This window comes from Hypoxylon fragiforme, assembly GCF_022984875.1.
Source record: "Hypoxylon fragiforme strain CBS 206.31 chromosome Unknown GGS25scaffold_10, whole genome shotgun sequence".
In the NCBI taxonomy this organism is placed as follows: domain Eukaryota; kingdom Fungi; phylum Ascomycota; class Sordariomycetes; order Xylariales; family Hypoxylaceae; genus Hypoxylon; species Hypoxylon fragiforme.
Genome location: NW_026054765.1, coordinates 1,315,774 through 1,334,221, shown reverse-complemented (window position 1 = coordinate 1,334,221; position 18,448 = coordinate 1,315,774). Strand labels below are relative to the sequence as shown.

The following is an 18,448-nucleotide window of genomic DNA, read 5'->3' as shown; positions in this document are numbered from 1 at the left end:
GCAATATTTTGACTGCTCTGCTAATGCGTTTGGCTGCCCGGATGAGCTCGGAAGATTGCTTACCCCCCGGGCGATAGATCGGAGAGTAACAGCGATCCGATTCGGTCGGACAAGGGTAATATCTATCTGTGATCCGCAGTACCATATCCGTGGGATCACGGAGAGAGCCCGCGCACTAGAGGGACATTAGCTTTGCAGCTATGGTGAATGATCATCCTGACAATTTGATCTCTTGTCCAATGCCGTATAGTGAACCACTAGTTACTATTATTCGTACATTCTCCTTCTGCCATTTGGTGTCTTTCAAAACTCATAATATCCAGTAACTAACTAGTAGACACTCGATGGTGCTGCAACAAAACGTCGGCATTTGGGAAGCTATTCGGGGTTTGTGGTTTGAGCTTTCATCGAAATTGTACCCGGAGCGTAGGACATAGCTACCTGGGTAGAGTTGGGTAAAGTTTCCGAGGTTCTTTTTTATCCACATAGACTTCACCGACAAGCTGACATGTTTGCAAGACGAATGCGACACTGGGCTGATGAAAACAGAATTTAGTCATCGAAGAATGCTGGTTTGCCTTGGGTAAATATGGAAGTAATCCCAACTTGTTTTGATGATCCTTCGTGCACACTCGTTAGCAGTTTAGATGGTAACGAGTCTCGTTTACATGGCGTACTCGACGATGGCCGAGTTTTGAAAGCCGAGTTCTGAAATGCAAGAGTGGTGGTAGAAAAAGGCAATGTTTTGCATACTTGACATTTACTAAGTTAACAAGGCCTCTCATTCATGAATCATGATAAAATACCATAAGGGGGTACCATGTGGTTTTGAGGCTCGTTGCTTTTTTGAATGTAACCATGGGCTGCCATGGGCGGTGCCTGACTACATGCGTATCTCGTAAATTAATAGTTATTTGTATTTCAAAAAAGCCAGGCTGAAGGAGAAGCACCTTGAAGCCTTGAAATGGTGAACAGCATGGAATGAGGCTTACATATTGAAGGTGCCGTTTCTGTAACAACAGCATTTCAAACTTGCAATATGGGGAGGTTATGTACAGTACAAGCCCGTCTCTATAACTCAAAGTATCTTATCAACATATCGGAACGGATTAATCTGCCGATACGAAACTCCATTGGGCAGGTTCTGGTGTGTAGGTGGCGTTGACCCTGTACCTGCTTGTGTCATCAGCAGTGGCTGCCTCGAACATTTAGTTGTTTGGGTCTAATGAGACCCACTATAGCTTGGCCTGTCTCCACTAATCTGGGGCCATCGCGTACTCTAAGGCTGCTTTAGGTAAGGCCAACTCGTCACATGGAACGGCAAAGGAGTAATGTACTGTACTATCAGGAGTGTATCTACCTAGCACGAGACCTGATCCCCACTCCACCCATAGTTGAGTGCCCTGCATTACACCGTTTCCGCCTGCCCCCAGACACTGTCATGGATTTGATTGACTGATTGACTGAATGACTGATCAAGAAGCTCGGCCGTTATCTCCCTCAACATACGCCTACATCATCGGCCATTCCTCTTCTTCCAACCTTCCAACCTATTTCCCTACATCCATCATCCCATCAATTTCCCATCTCCTTTTCCCTCCATCTCTAAGTTCAGAGAACTTAAAGAAGCTGTTGGGTTAATACGTGTAACTTGTAACTTTGAATCATTTTATCAAGGCGTCAGTTAATTTGTTCGTCGCGCATCGCATCATCCATCATGAAGGGAGCTCTCCTTACCGCAGCTGTGCTGCTAGGCTCCGCCCAGGCCGGAGTCCACAAGATGAAGCTTAAGAAGATTCCTCTATCAGAGCAACTGGTTAGCATTGGTCCTATTCGATTTGAGTAATGACATACTGATGATTTATTACAGGAGAGCATTCCGATTGATAGCCAAATCCGAGGCCTCGGCCAGAAGTACATGGGTCCCCGACCGGAGACGCATAGCCAGGCTGTCTTCCAAGACACCTCCGTTCACGTCGACAAGGACCATCCCGTTCCTATCTCGAACTTTATGAACGCTCAGTGTATGTATTTCCAAATTTTAGGAGACCAAATTCGACCAAGCTCGGTAGCTAATGATTGGCCAATGTAGACTTTTCTGACATCAGCATCGGCACACCTCCCCAGGACTTCAAGGTTATCCTTGATACCGGCAGCTCTAACCTCTGGGTTCCTTCTTCGTCGTGTGGTAGCATTGCTTGCTACCTACACTCGAAGTATGACTCGTCTTCTTCCTCATCCTACAAGAAGAACGGCACCGAGTTCGAAATTCGATATGGGTCTGGTAGCTTGAGCGGCTTCGTGTCGCAAGATACTATGACTATCGGCGACCTTACGGTTAAGAACCAAGACTTCGCTGAGGCAACTAGTGAGCCCGGTTTGGCTTTCGCTTTCGGTAGATTCGACGGCATCCTCGGTTTGGGTTTTGACCGTCTTTCCGTGAACGGCATCGTACCCCCCTTCTACCAGATGGTCAACCAACAGTTGATTGATGACTCTGTCTTCGCCTTTTACCTCAGTGGTGAGAACGGGGGCGAGGACTCGGAGGTGGTTTTCGGTGGTGTCGACAAGGACCACTACACTGGCAAGATCACAGAACTCCCGCTGCGCCGCAAGGCCTACTGGGAGGTCGACTTCGATGCCATTTCTTTTGGCGACGAGACTGCTGAGCTAGAGAACACTGGAGTCATCCTAGACACTGGTACTTCTTTGATCGCTCTGCCTACCGATCTCGCTGAGCTGCTAAACAAGGAAATCGGCGCCAAGAAGAGCTTCAATGGACAGTACACAGTTGACTGCTCTGTCCGAGACTCGCTTCCTGATGTCTCATTCAAGCTAGCCGGTCACGACTTTGCTATCAGCGCCTATGATTACATTCTAGAGGTGCAGGGCAGCTGTATCTCGACCTTCATGGGCATGGACTTCCCGGCTCCTGTTGGTCCTCTTGCCATCCTTGGTGATGCATTCCTTCGAAAGTGGTACTCCATTTACGACCTTGGCAAGGGTACCGTCGGCCTGGCTCAGGCTAAATAGGTTAAGGGCGACGAGAACTTGACTGAGGATTTGTAAATAATTTGTGATGCTGTTCGCGAGATTGCGATGACAAGATGGATTTTCAAGCTGGTCAAATCATAATTCAAAGGCAACAGCGGGTTTGAGTACGTCTTTGATTTGTCCTGAGCAAGGGAGACTTTTTCTGTTTTGGAGTATTTCCTTTACGCCTACTTTACTGTCAAGCATGATGAGACACAGAGTCTCCGTTGTAACATTACACCCAGCAACACGTAGTCAATTTGCATCATACAAACGTGCTATATCATTTTGATGGGTGGAAGTAGGACTGATATGCAACTTTACGTTACCAATTGTATCACGTAGGGATATCCACTAAACAATTTATGGTGTTTAAACGAGGCGAAACTCAAAGAGCTAGTTAAGTTGGAACTGAGTTGGAACGTTGAAGTTACTTAATAAATTGGTTTACAGTCAACTGTCGGGTTGATTTTGAGTACTTCAAATGTTACCAGTATGGTGGATATGTACTATGATGTAGTTCGAGTTGGCAACATCAACAAACCAAACATTGATGAATGCTCATCAATGCTCATCAATGCTCATCAATGTTGGTATTTTGACGCGTACTTCGATATGTACTTGTACATATACATACGTACTGTAAACTTGAACCAACATTGAACAACATTTGAAATGAATTGGGAATCACGTGTCGAAGTAGTAGAGGGTGGCTTGTGCGTAAGTATACCAGTCCGAGATAAGGCTAGCTTCGGAACTAGTGTCAGCCATGATTTGCAGGCGAAAAGTTAGGACTGGTCCCAGTTCTTGAACAGACGGACTCATTTCATTGCTTGGGCCCATTCGGGATTGGTAGCCTTCCACCCTCTCCCTCTCCTACATTAACGAAGTACGAGTGACTTTGATTCTTATTATTAAATGCAACTTATTATTGATTTTTATTCCTTTTTCTCTCTTAGCAATAAGAAAAGAAAAGAATAGAAAATTATCGCGTGCATCTAATAATACGAATCATTCCTGGGCGGTTTAAGATCATCATCTTATGGTGTTTTTTTCGTGGTGGACTGGCTCGTGTTAGATAACAAACTTATTTTTTTTTCTTTCTTTTCTTCAAGGTTCTTTTACTTTTTATTTTATTCCCTCTTCGTACTATTACTAGGTAAATGGTTGCACCTCGATACCTAGTATACATTCCTTCAAGTACTGTCCAGTGTCCACGGCCCACGGCCCTTGCAAAGTTTTGTGGTCCAGTTGAATACTTGGAGTGCAGGTGAGGAAGGAGGTGGTTTACCATCGAGGCTACGGAGTATACAGCACCTAAGACTGAGTGGCATCAGCTGCAGAAGTGGTTAAAGTTCAGTGCGTACTTTCCTACCTTACCTATTTCATTGTCTGTGCTAGGGAGGGCTCTTTCCTCTAACTGTCCAAGTTTACTGTGGCTCTCTCCGACTGGACCTCTTCTGGTTCTAGCACTACGCGGGCTACATACATACCACATACCACATACCCAGGTACCCTTGGCTTACCTACATTTGGCTACCTACATACATACATACATACATACCTACAACCTACAACTGCCACTACCTTACCCAGGCTACCCTACCCTAGGTGCTCAGTGCTCTCTCAAGTCCCTCAGGTAGCTCCGAATTCCCTAACCTAAGATTTCCCCCCTAAGGAGACAAGTTGGAAACATTGAAGAAATAAAGTGGAAGGAGATTGAGAGAAGAAAGAGGGTCGCGGTCGCACCAACTAGCAACCACAAAATCACAAGTCCCGTTTTCCCCTTCAATCGCGACCGACAGGCTATGGGCGTGCAGCGCGACGGGAGCCGCCAATTTTCTTAGCTGCAACAATCACCAGCCATACATCCAACGTTGACAGCAACGAATGAACTAGGAAAAATAAAAAGATAGCCTTGGTGGGAAAATAAAATATTATCCAAAATGGCATCGCCAGCCATTGCACTTTCTAACGGCGTCGCTGCATCCTTGCAGCTCAACAACAACAACGCCAATTCCAATCCGAGTCCTGATGACATTGCCAATGTCAATGCGAATAATAATAGTACTGATGCAGCATCTAACGCCAACCTAGACGACGATGTTAATGCTGCGCCAAACAACTCCTCCATCAATAATACCACTGCTATCAAGCGCAAACGCGAACCCTCCGATGTTGGCGACAAGCCACCAAATGGCATCGACAATAGTCGCATTACTCCCACCATTATTACCGCTGCTTCTATAAGCAACGCAGCCTCTGCTTCGTCCCCTTCTACCTCCGGCGCGAACAAGGATGATCTGCCAACCATTCGGAATTACTATGAGGTTCTTCAAAGGTATATTACTATGCACTCCGCACCATGTATATCATGTACATCACTCTACCTCACATATACAATCTCTCCATCATTCTTACTCATTCATCATTGATCGACACTATTTGGAAACTAATATGGTTGGCCCACGTTTATAGGTTAGATCCGATACCTTCAGTCCTCAAACGTCCCCTTCCCGACCCTGAAGATTCCCCAGATGCCCCCCAAGCAAAACGGAAAAAGTCAGACGATGGATCATCACTCCCTTCCATCGCCGACAAAGTGGCAACAGAACAGTATGAAGACCTCGTCAGCATCATCGTCGACATCAAATCCTCCATTTCGCACCAGTTAGCAGAGCTACGAGATATTAAGCCCGAACAGGATACGAAGGCGAACGACGAGGCTTGTGCCAAGCTTATCGACTTCAAGCGGCAAGCCTTCAATCTATTCAAACGCGAGATGTCATATCCTAGCAATCCCCGTGTCTCCGAGGCGCTCCAGGGCCTCGAGCAGATCAACGATTTGCAATCGAATGCTAGTGGGAATGTTGTGCTGACTGTAAATGGCGAGGCTATGAGAGGAAAACAGTATTACTCGAGCCTGCAGCAAGCTGTCATTAAGCCTGACGGCACAGAAGCTGTTATTCAACCCCTAAAGGAGAGCGGCTTGCCTAGCGGCGTTAAGGTTGCTAAAGCCATTCCATATTTCTTCCCTTCTGCTGTCGATAAAGACAAGAAGTCTAAGACACTGGGCGAGCTTTTCCCACCTCCACGCAACCTTCCTTCACTCCAACCGCCTAAGGCGCCGAAGAGTACTACCAAGGGTGTTCAAGTGGGATGGCATCGCCCTGAGTTGACCGAGAAGTCCAAGTACAGAGCTGGGTCATACTTCAGCCAGAATATCTCAGCCGGACGCTGGCTTGATTATAGTAATGCCGCACCCCCGTCGCAGATCATGACCAAACAACGCGAGCGGGCCTTGAGTCTTGCAGGGAATAAACCCTCATCGTCCGACCTCGAAATGTCAGAAATGGAAGCCCTTTTTCGTGGTGCATTCTCCAGTTTCGCCCCTTCCAAGGATGATACCGCTGCCATGATTTCTTCAGGATTAATTAGCCATACCATGTGGTGGCAAAAGGTTGGAAAACGCAACTTTGATCGTTTAATCGAAGCTGAATTACCAGAAGACTTGCTCGAGGAAGTTGACAAGGGCGAGGAGGCAGTTGTTGAGGAGGTGGATGAAGATATCATCCAAGAGACGTTGGATAAATGGGATGAGACCATGATAGATCCCAGTTTAGAGGAGGCCTGCTGCCCGAAAAAACCGGAAGATCAGAAGGATGTCGACGATCTTCTTCAAGACGTGTCTGACATGATCCAGACATTAGTCTCATATCAGAAGAATCGTAACTTGACCCTACCGTCCGCATCCAGTCAGAGTCGATATGCGGCGGATCCGGCTCACAGTGACATGCTCACCAATGGGACTCCGGTACAGCCTGGTGAAGAGGAGATGGCGACCTACCAGGCTCTCAAGGCGCAACTATGCCTTGTTATCCAAATGCTGCCACCTTATGCCGTCGCTCGTCTTAACTCGGACAAATTGGATGAACTCAACATATCTACGAAGATTGAAGTTCGTACAGATGAATATCAAGGCTCAATGGAGGAAGAAGAGGCAGCTATTCGTGCTAGAGCCGCCCAAGCTCCCCCGACTAATGCTCGACCACCGACACATCGCGCATCAAGTTCATCAAACGCTTTACAGTATGGTCAGCCTTACCACACGAGTCGCGGCCCTATGCCGAATCCACAATTCTATCCGCAAACACCAATCCGACCACCACCGCCTACAATGGCGAGGCCCCCTCAGACGATGCCAGCTAACTATCCCCCACGGCCTCCTTCCAATACGGGCTACCGACCTCCTCCTCATTACCCGAACGCCGGATATTCCCAGCAATTTACTCCCAAAGCTCAACAGTACTCACAGCCTGGGCCTTACGGGACACCTGCACAACCCCGTCCGCCGTACCAGCCCATGCCGGGCTACCCTAACATGGCGACCTCAACACCGCCAGCTCACTTCCCGCCGTCTTATCCACCAAACACTCAACCGCCGCCCCAGTCTAAGTATCATCACCCTCAATACCCACCTCAACATGCACCCCCGCCACACGGTACTCCCTCACACGCGCCGTATCCCCAATACGCCAATGGCACCGGGGCCATACCACAAAGGACAGCATCCCCCCATGTTTCCCACCAACAGCCCCAACATCAGCACCCACACCCACACCCACATCAGCCCATCCCGCATCACTTGGGTTACAATCCGGCCGCGACTCCGACCAGACAACCGTCTTACGGAAATCAACCGAACATGGGTAACGACCCGAGACGCTATTATGCGAACACCGGTTCGCCTGCAGTGCCCAATAATCAGCTGGTCCAGCACGGCCAACCTAATCCGAACCCCCAAACTCCTAGCTCATCATCATTCCAAACATCTCTCAATCCTCATCAGGTCCAGCAAGCAATGGACCAAGCCAAGGCGCGTTTTGATGCGACCAAGAGTGCTCAAAGGACAACGGAGGGCATTAGGAATTCGATGTCGGGCCAAGGGCAGGGACAAGTGGGCGCTCCGGTTGGCCTAGGCGGTATTGGGTTAGGAGGTGATCCATCGAGGCTAGTAGCTTCCCGTGCGGGCGTGCCTAACTACCAAGGGCCTGGTCAGACCCCAAAGGCTCAGATGAACTCGCCGGCTGTCACGGGCGCACAGCCGTCAATGAATGGAACCCCCGCCATGTCGCCTCCAGGACCAGCAGCAAATGGTGGCCAGCCCTCTTATGGTAGAGAGTCTTAGGCGGTCCCCGTATCGCATGCACATCAATTACCGGCAGCAACGCCTTATGCACCAGGACAGGGCCCGATTCCATATACGAATGCGCATTCCGGTTTCCCGTCTCGCTGATATACAGCTTTGAGAAACTGGTTCCAGAATGGAAGGAGTTCGGATCTGGCGAGCCAATAGTTGGTTCCATGATGGTTATGGATTGTTGAGGATTGCGCGTGTCTGGGTTAGGAAACCATTACTTGCTTAGATGTGTATCTGAGTAGCTGCTTGGTATAAGGCAGAGAAGGCAAACGCGATCGATAGTTTATAAGGGTCACGGAAGCAAGGAAGCTAGCAAGGAATGAAATGGGGGGGGGGGGGGGGGGGAGGCTCCTCGTTAGATAATTAAGAACGAGAACAAGGACGGAGAATGCGCTTGGAGTCCTTAGGCTAGGGGTAGTTTACATCTTCCTAACTACCCAAAACCTAAGCCGCTGTAGGAGTTCTATCTTGTTTTTTGTTTTCCGCTTTCATCGTCGAAGTCCTTTTTTATTTTTATTAATGTTCACACAAAATTTTGTTGTTCGCTTGTACCTAAGTGTGTGTGTGTGTGTATGTGTATGTGCGTGTTCGTCACTCACATCCCTTTTTTAGTAAGGTAACAACTAACTACATTACACTATATTACACTACATTACTACACTACTACGATAGGTTAGGTTAGGTTAGGTTAGGTTAGGTTAAGTGTTAAAATAATGCCAATGTTGAAGTCGTCGATGATGATGATCAAAAAGTTTTATGGCGGTTTTGACAGAAGATTTAAGAGGCTTGGGGAGGGGTGAGTGATGCTTACATGTAGGTAGGTATTGGGCACTACATGTAGGTACCTACCACCTGCGACGGTGGAATGGTATAATGTTGCACAATATATTCCGAAGAAACTGAACAGATGACATAGATGACATACCTAGATAGATGTAAGCAAAGTTAAATCATCCAAAAAGAGAAAGAGAAAGGGCGCAACCAACCTTACTTGGCACTTATGAGACTAAAAGAGTGAGTGCATTTAACTATTAAGACTAACAGAATGTACACCTTTTGTCTACCTAACCTATCAACCTATTCTATAGCAGCAGTAGTAGTAGTACCCAAAAGTGTAAGTGTGTATCATGTGTATGTCCCTAAAGCCCATCGAGTGCTCCTTCTAACCTAATCTAGTCCAACCAGCCCAGCCCATGATAATACACCAACAACAGAATAGGATAAACCAGAGGTATACAGCTTGTGAGAGACGCGGACAAAGGAATCCCGATCGATCCTACTCGAAAAAAAAAACAAGAGGACCCAAACGCAAAAAAAAAAGAGCAAGAAGCTGTGACCCGTATACATGCGATGCATGCATGCATGCATAGGTACATACCAAAGGGTTCACCAGCATACTAATAATAGCACTCTTGAACAAGCAGTCAAAACCCCTCTCAAATCCAGCCCCAACTAGCCTACTCGCCGAGCGTAGAATTCGAAGACTATTTCTCGGTTCCCTCTACGTCTTCGGTGGTGGCGGCAGCGTTGGGGATGGTCGTGCTCTTGCTATCGCTCCCGCTTGTGCTGTTGCTTTCGCTTGCGCTCGGGGTTTCGCTTTTGACCTGCTGCTTGCGCGTGTACAGCGACACGTTGCCGAGGAGGTTGGTGGTCGGGAAGGGGTGGCGCTCGTAGTTCTCGACGAGGGAGCGGACGCGGGGGGTGTCGGGGTCGGTTTCGTAGTACCTGTGTTGACGTGGTTAGCATACTATACTATACTCGTTCTGAAAAAAAGAAAAAAGGAAAAAAGAAAGAAACACGATGAGCCAGATTAGGTAGGTGGGGTCAAGACATACTCCCAATGCGAGGTCAACCCGTCCTCGAGCGTGATGCTGCGGTGCGACCGGTTCGCCTTCTCGGCTTCCTCGGGGCTGAGCACGGTATCCCAGAACATGGCGGCGGGCTCCGCGGTGTCGGCGACGATCTCCTTGAGGCAGAAGCCCGGGTTGGGGGCGAAGACCAAGGTCTTGTCGTCGATCTCGGCAAAGCCGCCGGCGCCGTGGAGGCCGACGACGGAGAAGCCCTTTTGGAAAAGCACCTGCGTGCACTCGGCGCAGTAGGTGGTATCCTGGGCAAAGAGCTGGATGACGGTGCCGAAGCGGCGGTGCAGCGCCTCGATGATGGTCATGGCCGCCGCGTGCTTGTACATGGCCTGGCGAATCTTTGGGTGGTCGTCGGCGGGCTTGGCCGTGATGCTGCCGAGGTTGAAGCACACGACCTTGTTGATGTCGGGGGGCAAGGGGAGCCGCATGAACATCGAGTAGAACTGTTGGCCGATCGGATTCGCTAGCCAAATTGCCGTACACTTGTGGAAAGCGTCCAGTTCGATCTCCAGGTCCCGAGAGAACGAGTAGTCGTAGGGCATCGTCTTGAGCGTCATGGGACAGTACGGCATCCCGTTAGGACGGAAGGGAGGCGGGAAGGCGAGGTCCCGGTACCCGTGGAATTCAACTCTATACGTGAGCCTGTTTTTTTTTTATCGTGTTAGTCTTTAGGTACTTAGTCAGATAAAAGGTGGGCGAGGTTGCGCACCCAACTTGTCTTTCGAATTTTTGGTTTGGTCCGACATAGGACTGTAGTAGTATGGGATTCACAGTGTTGATCTTCTTCTCGATGTTGACTAGTTCCTCTTTGGTCCAGAGTTTGGCCCCGGTTTGATACTTCTCGATGACTTCGCGTTGAAGTTGGAGTTCGTCATCTTGCCACGCTCTGAAAACGGTGCTTGGGTCGACGAAGGTGCTGACCGTGGAGGTCGTAACAGATTCCGCGGGCGAAGCATGTCCATTGGTGATGGTGATCTCTTCTTCCTCCTGCACGGGCTCTTTTCCCTTAGGCTCCCGGCTCCTACCTCTTGGCACATCTTCTTGAGATTCATGATTATCGGGACTACGGCCGGGGGATTCATCTCTCTCCAAATAATCACCGGCACCATTTCTGTCTTCTAAGTGATACACATTGATATGCCCATTATGACCGTTGGTCTTGGAGGCAGTAGACGTAGAAGCACGTCGGGGGCTAGTCAAGTCCAAGGAACTAGCATCACTATCCAAGTTCGTCACGAGACCATCCAAGGTGCCGTCGCTTGATCCATCCACTCGGCTAGCCGAACGGTCGTCGCTGCGGAATATAGCTTTCACATTCTTTATCCTCTTGCGGATAGATTCCGACGTGAATTTGTAAGACATCACGACTGGCGACTGGCGACTGTCGGTACTTGAAATCTCGACGGCCGATTTTGGTGCGCTTCCTTTAGAGGAGGCAGATGGCTATGTGATAAGAGTCAGGGGTAATAGTTCAACTTGTATGAAGAAAATGATACACAAAGAATGCGAAGTCCGATTACTTTTGTGTATGAAAAAGTACTCAATAATCAAAGCTGTATTGCGCAAGTTGGAGGTTGAAAAGATGGTCTCGATGAGATGAAGCGCATTCTATGATGATAGATGTTAGGGCAGACCTAGAAACATACTATGCTAAGTATCATGCAGCTTCCCTTACACTACTAAGTGTCGAGTAGGTGAGGTAGGGTCGATGGGTGCAGTATTGAACTTTGTAAGTGTGTAGATACCGCATAGAGACGCCTGCCTCACACAGGCGCTCTAGGACCCTGCTTCATCCTTTCCTACCACATTGATGGGTGAGCATATACCATAATGGCGCGGAAAGGCGCCGAGTTATTTTCACGATGTAAGACAATAGTGCTGATTTTGTTACTTGTAGGTGTTGAGTGCGTATCATGGCGACCAAGACGACCAAGCCGATCAAAGTTCAGGGGACTATTAGACGCCCAACATACTAATCTGTGTGTTAGAGCTTCGATGGTGAAAGTTTAGCATGTGTCTGGTGCCTCATGCTTATATCAGTTTAATCATGTAGTCCCTGCCACGCCATATAGGGATAGTAGATACACCATTGCCGAAGATGACTGCTGCAGAGAGTTTAGGATGAACCCAACAGAGTTTTTTCAGATGCTTATGAAGTTCAGCATGCCCATTTTTCTTCATGCATTATTATGGACGTGTATACATAGTATGTAAATAGTTCATATGGGTGCTGAATAACTTCACTAACCTAGGTACCTGGACTTGGCCTGATTGCGTGATCTGTTACTAGTGCCTACAGGCCTCCTAGGTAGTCTTCTAATATCTGCTCAACGTGGTCTTATTTGAATATGTTGGGTATGTAACGTGTTATGGAAAGTATAGAAATCATTTTTTTGAAATGCCGGCAACTGCAATTTGGGTTGTCCATAAAGAAGGGTTCTAGGTATGTAGGTAGGTAGGTAGGTAAAAAGAAGGTTTAGAAGTCGGAGGAAAGGGAAGAAGACGATGAGACAATTGGAGGAGAGGGATAATCCCGACTAGAAACGGTTAATTGCAACATGTGTCGTGATTTATGCACTTTATGCACTTTATGTACCAATAGATAGCATAATATGCCCAGTATTATGCATAACTTTGATATCCGAACAACCCCTTTTTACCCTTAAACACATCCATGACATTTCATCGTCCTAACTAACAAGACAAGTAGCAACTTGAAACTAACAACTCACAATTAGCAACTCGCGACTATCTGATCCCAACTGATCTACCCCCCAAACAACATCAGGGGCCCGTTGACCCATTCATTTAGAACAAAAGACCCTCCGTACATATCACAGCGTAACGACTAATATACGTTGCTCGGTAGTTGAACTCGAAGATCCTGGCAATCCTTAGAGTTCCTGCGTAGACGATCAACCCGCAGGTAATATGCCGTGCCGGGAAAAGAAGAGAGGGAATAAAAACAGGGGAGAAAAAATGATGATGATGATTATTGATATTATTTAGATTCCAAAGCAATTATGTGGAGATGATTGCGTGTACAATCCCGAGCGCAAAACTCACAGAGAACGATACGATACGATACGATATTATATTATATTATTAGGACAACTCAAAGCCATAGTGCTGTTCTTGTTTCACTTCCTTCTCATCCCTCCTCATCTTTTCTCACCCCTCCCCTCTCCTCCTTAGCTAAACCTCATTGCTCAGGGGTATTAGTACAAACAAGTACTATCTAAAAAAAAGAACCCCCGGCCCTCTTCCAACGTTTTTTTTCATGGCCGGAAGGCTCACCCAAAAGATCCTTGGCCATATCGGCCCACTCCTTAGCGGCGGCGGCGGCGATGGCCAACAAACGGCGCTAATTTCAACCTCACCCGTGCCATCGCCACATCCACATCCCCCGCTCGGCACGGATATCGGCCTCTGGAAGGTCGACACCAATGAAACCGTGCTGCACCCCTGGGGTGGGACGTACCCGCGCCTGTGCCGCCTAACCGACGGTGCTCTTTTAGCCGTCTCCACCGCATTCCCCGGCCCCGGCCAGCACGTCCTGCAAGTTTCGCGCAGTGTTGACGGTGGGCGGACTTTCCTACCGCACGGCGAAATCGCGCGTGGCGTCGGCGATATCGATAATGGGTTTTTGATCGAGGTACCTCCTTCGCCCTCGACCCCGAGGAATCATCCTGTTGTGCTTGCTGCCTTTCGGAATCATGATCGCCCTCTTGGCGGCCAGCCTACCCACTTTCGGATCGTGAGTTGCCTGCCTACCTATCCACCCTACCTTCCCCTTGTTATTTCCTCTTTCTTGTCAAAAAGAGCTATGCCTTCACGTATAAAGAGAAAATTGGCTAACCCTTGACACCCAAGACCGTATGCCGTAGCGAAGACGGCGGGCGCTCCTGGCACTTCGCCTCGCAAGCCGCCGAGCAAAGCGCAGCCAGTAGCTCAGGGCTCGGGCTATGGGAACCCTTCATGCGGCTGTCCTCACACAACCCAACGCACGTCCAACTGACCTTCTCGCGCGAGCTCGCCCCCGACAACCAGGAGACCTTCCGCGTCGACTCCCACGACGCCGGCACCACCTGGACCTCGCCCGCCCGCTGTCTGCGCTGCCACGCGCCCTGGGCGAACCTCCGCGACGGCATGCAAGGCATCGTCTCCATCCGTGACCTAAGTATCCCCGGCAGCGGCGAGGCCCTCGTCATCGTCTTCGAGACAACCCGCCACCGCACCTTCAGCGTCGAGTACGCCGTCTCCTACGACGAAGGCGAGACCTGGGGTCACCGCGGTGTTGTCTACCAGCCCCGTCCCGGCCGCAACGCCGGCGCCCCCCAGATCGAGCGCTACGGCGCCAACGGCATCGTCGTTGTCTTCATGACGGACGAGGATGCAGGGGGCCCGTCGGTGTGGCCGGGGAAGGCGGCGATTAAAGCTGTGTTTGCGGAGGGCTTGTTTGGTGGGAAGGTTACGTTTAGCAGCAGGCCGTTGATGGTACATCGGGCGCCGTCGTATTGGCCTGGGCTGGTGAGTCTGGGGGCGGGGGAGGTCATGGCGGTTTATGAGCATGGGGGAAAGCCGCTGGGGAGGCGGTTGCGGTTAGGTACTTAGGTACGTAGGTGTGTAGAGAAAATTATGAATTACACATTATCAATTATTACGTTTACAGAATGACTTGGAGTCACGGGTTGTGTTACATAGGTATATATCGACGGTACACAAGGCATGTTGTGCAAGACTACTTGGTACTCGGGTATACCGAACGAGTTGTCATTACCAACAACTCCTGCAGCCTATGCCGCGATGCTTCTATCTATCTGGTCTACAAAATGTCAAAGGGTATCTCAAAACGCAGAACAAGCCGAACCGTGGTATCCCCATGCCTTCCCCCCATTTCTCTTTCCCGAGACCAAACTAGATAAAAAGAATCATGGCCCTCCCCCTCCCCCTCCCCCTCCCCCTCCCTCCTCATCCCACTCCCATCATCGTCATTGTTATTCGTAGCCCCCTCCCCCCATTATAGCGGCCACCGGCTGGGGTGGGGTGATTGGGGGAGCTGCGCAGCTCAGCTCGGCTCGGCTCAGCGCCAGTTCATGACCCACTGATAGTTATAGGTCCAGACGAAGAACTGGTCGACGACGGCGACATACGCGGGCTCCTCGCTGAACAGAGCGTACACGCGCGTGAAGAGGCGCGAGAACGCCTCCCGCAGGGGATCCGCGGGGCTCAGAACGGTGAATAGGTAGCGCGCCGTCTCCGCCAGGCCGCGCGCGTACTCGGGCGTCAGCCTCGCCGTCATGAGGGCGAAGAGCAGCTTTCGCTGCGCGAGGTCGGCGAGGCGCGGGATGTTGTGCGCGCGGCTGATGTGGTACAGCTTCGCGTGCGCGAGGAGGTGCTCGATGAGTATGGGGACGGGGTGGGCGATGGGTGCGAAGCCGCAGTCGGCGTCCTCGATCAGGTCGAAGCAGCTGCCGACACCGACGTTGGGATGCACGCCCGCTACGTCGAGGAAGTATAGCATCTGAAGGGCGGTGGACATCGTTTCCACGGGGCCGATGCCGGGAAATGTGATCGGGTTGTAGTGGGTGCCGTCGTAGCTGGCGGCGGGGTCTTCGATTATGTTATAGTCGCCTGTGTACTGGAAGTCGCCGAGGAGCGTGAAGACGTGGTCGTCCATGTCCTCGTAGAGGATCCAGCCGTTCTCCTGTGGTAGCTGGCCGAGGACGAAAGTAGCGTACTCGGGCGACAGGATGTGGAAGCAGATCCTCGGGACTGTCCACTGGCTCATGGTGGGACCGATCAGGATCTTGACGGTGGGGTAGGGTTCATTGACGTCTCTGAAAGGAGGGTTAGAGGAAATTGAGTATGCGGGCTGGTGATGGATTGGGACTAACTCAGGGCGAAACATAGGCGATACAGCTTGTATCATGCCGCCGACCGCATTGTTGACGGAGGAATCATTGACGGAGGACTCGCCATTAGACATCGTAGATGATCAACGACTGCGATCGTTGTGAGTGTTGCTTTAATCTGATTAGTTTCGCTCGTTGAATCAGTTGAAAGGTTCAAGTGCTGAAGCTTGTGAAAGCTGGGTTTCTTTATGGGAATACAAAATAGGAAATGTGCCATGTATTTAACATACCTTAGGCAAAGAAAATATTTTTTTTGTGTGATATTTAATGAGTGATTGGAAGTGAAATTGAGAAGGTTAGAGAGAGATGCGAGTGAAATGTATGCGACAAGAAAGATACTGTGGAAGCTGAAGAAGGTGCGTACAGATCCAGTAGTGAAGGAATTTATACTAAAGGTCAACAGCTGTCAAGTTTAACTAGAATCAGACGGCGACGGTTACGATAACGATTGATGTCTGGTTGCCTTATGACCCTGAATTATAAGGAATGACCTCAGGTACTAACATAGGTAACTACTCGCCCGCCCAACCAACAGCCCTGCAACGAACTTGAAGGATACCTACTACTAAGTGTGAGCATCTAGTCCACCGAGACGTAACAAGTAGCCATCTTTTGATAATAAAGGGTTACCCTACATTTTGGGCTGGAGCATATGTCCTTTCCAGAATCGTCTGATAATGACGATGATTGAAAGCATAGAAAAATAATACAGAGGGGGGACTGGATCGTGGATCGAGGAAATATCGGTTTTCAATATATACCTACTAAATAGGTAGGTAGGTAGGTAGGTGAGTAGACCTATTTCATAAGGATATATCAAGAGACGTGAGGCTGCACCCCTTCTGGGGTATTCTCACTTATGTACTCACGATACACCCTTCTCAGCTCGAACATGACCTCCACAGCGATGAGGTATATGATGATCCACTCCAACCGATGGCCGTACTTTTCACTGACCATCTCTCGTAACACACTTACATTCTCAAACGCATAGTCAATCTTTCTGTTCAGAATACCAATCCGCTGCCGTATATCTAGAACAGTGCTAATCTGGCTGTAATAGTTCTCCAGGTTTGACTCCGAGTCCCAGAACATGTCGGGGAGCTGGTCGGTAATATCGGAATAGTGGTTGAGCTGTGATCTTAGGCTTAAGAGCTGGCCCGTCATCTTGAGAACGGAGCTACGCTTCAGCTTATGCTCCAATCCCCCTTCTAGGAAATTAAGGCTGTTTTTTGAATTTTCGAAATAGTCAATTGCCTGGTTCTCTAGGACTGCCAATTTCGGACTCCTGGCTAGCCCACTCGAGAAGGCGATTTTAGCGAGCGTCGTGTCCAACCTGTCGTTCTCTAGCTCCTGTGCTCGTGTGCCTAGCACGACAACCTCTCCTCTCATGTAACTGGTGTCGCGAGTCTCATCGGGCAAGAACTCTAGTTCTTCCATCTCTAGGCGATTCACATGAGGAAGCTCGGCAGCTCGAATCAGTTGCTTGGTCGCAAGAGTCATGAGTGCATCGGCAGGCACAGACCAAGCCACTACGGTCCCGGATGGAAAGACAAAGATATCGCCGTCGTTGATACCCCTCGCATGCACCACACCTGTTGGGTCGAACTCGGTGTGATCTGGGTCTAGTTCGAAAGCATGGAAGCGCAAGATATCTTGTACGGCTTCCATGTCGAAAGACTGAGCAACACATATGGAGGAGATAGTTCGACGATAATCGGTGTCAGAAGTACTATCTTTAACCTCTTTCTTTATACTGGTAATGCGTTTTGGTTGTTTAGTAGTGAGACCCAGGCGCAGAGTCTTGGCAGCCGAAGTTCGAACAGGCTTTCGTTTAGACGAGTTGGAATTGGAGTTGGAATTAGAGCTTGAGTTCGAGCCTGATGCTTTACTCTCTGACTGGGTGACGACATTTTCGGAAGGCGTGGGTCTATCGCTCCTGTCTTCGGCTGACAATCGTTGGCTAGAGGTAAACCAGTTCCGGTTCCAGGGAAAGGATAAGAGGATACTTTGGTGGAAACAGAGCCGTGGTCTCGGATTAGAGGAGGTATAGGCTAAAGCTGAGGCTGAGGTTGAGGCTTTCGCTTTCGTTTGTAGCCCACGAAATGTGGGAGCTATTACTTTTTGCAGTGAGATGCGCATGGTGAAATTAATTCAGCCATTGGCCATTGGAAATGACTGGTAGCCAAGAAGGCAGATGGTTCTATACGTATGTATGTATTACTCAACGATCAACAATTTTAAGATTGTTGATGTTTGATCAATATTTGTATGTGTTATTTCTGTAATTGGTTATTGGTGTGTCAAGTTGGTGAGTCTTCCTTTTTTTTTTTTTTTTTTTTTTTTTTTTCTACTTTAAAATGTTTTTGCTTTTAGTGTTTGTAGTACCTACCTTAGTACCTACCAACCTACGTCAAGCGTTACTCTTAGCTAACGTA

At 49.1% G+C, this 18,448-nt stretch overlaps 6 protein-coding genes across 6 annotated transcripts; 3 read left to right on the top strand and 3 right to left on the bottom strand.

Moving 5' to 3' along the window:
* Positions 1–1,518: 1,518 nt before the first annotated feature.
* GGS25DRAFT_510467 (Asp-domain-containing protein) lies at positions 1,519–3,653 on the top strand (the record flags this gene model as incomplete). The annotated part of the gene is made up of 3 exons (XM_049262657.1): positions 1,519–1,816; positions 1,871–2,024; positions 2,093–3,653. Coding segments are annotated over exons 1-3 (1,190 nt in total), but the record flags the coding sequence as incomplete, so codon positions are not given.
* Positions 3,654–4,979: 1,326 nt separating this feature from the next.
* On the top strand, positions 4,980–8,221 carry GGS25DRAFT_526270 (uncharacterized protein; the record flags this gene model as incomplete). The annotated part of the gene is made up of 2 exons (XM_049264951.1): positions 4,980–5,374; positions 5,512–8,221. The coding sequence occupies 2 exons, from the start codon at positions 4,980–4,982 to the stop codon at positions 8,219–8,221; spliced, it is 3,105 nt and encodes a 1,034-aa protein (XP_049112297.1).
* A 1,496-nt stretch (positions 8,222–9,717) lies between these two features.
* GGS25DRAFT_526269 (uncharacterized protein) lies at positions 9,718–11,457 on the bottom strand (the record flags this gene model as incomplete). The annotated part of the gene is made up of 3 exons (XM_049264950.1): positions 9,718–9,958; positions 10,069–10,737; positions 10,805–11,457. 3 exons carry the CDS (start codon positions 11,455–11,457, stop codon positions 9,718–9,720), a joined length of 1,563 nt encoding a protein of 520 aa, XP_049112296.1.
* Positions 11,458–12,755: 1,298 nt separating this feature from the next.
* GGS25DRAFT_510446 (glycoside hydrolase family 93 protein) lies at positions 12,756–14,760 on the top strand. Its single transcript, XM_049262656.1, has 2 exons — positions 12,756–13,852; positions 13,969–14,760. The coding sequence occupies exons 1-2, from the start codon at positions 13,376–13,378 to the stop codon at positions 14,707–14,709; spliced, it is 1,218 nt and encodes a 405-aa protein (XP_049112295.1). The 5' UTR covers positions 12,756–13,375; the 3' UTR covers positions 14,710–14,760.
* Positions 14,761–15,070: 310 nt separating this feature from the next.
* GGS25DRAFT_510444 (uncharacterized protein) lies at positions 15,071–16,221 on the bottom strand. Its single transcript, XM_049262655.1, has one exon. It carries the CDS (start codon positions 16,082–16,084, stop codon positions 15,179–15,181), a length of 906 nt encoding a protein of 301 aa, XP_049112294.1. The 5' UTR covers positions 16,085–16,221; the 3' UTR covers positions 15,071–15,178.
* Positions 16,222–16,230: 9 nt separating this feature from the next.
* On the bottom strand, positions 16,231–18,330 carry GGS25DRAFT_83880 (uncharacterized protein). The gene has a single exon (XM_049266067.1). The coding sequence runs from the start codon at positions 18,150–18,152 to the stop codon at positions 16,827–16,829; it is 1,326 nt and encodes a 441-aa protein (XP_049112293.1). The 5' UTR covers positions 18,153–18,330; the 3' UTR covers positions 16,231–16,826.
* Between the last annotated feature and the right edge of the window lie 118 nt (positions 18,331–18,448).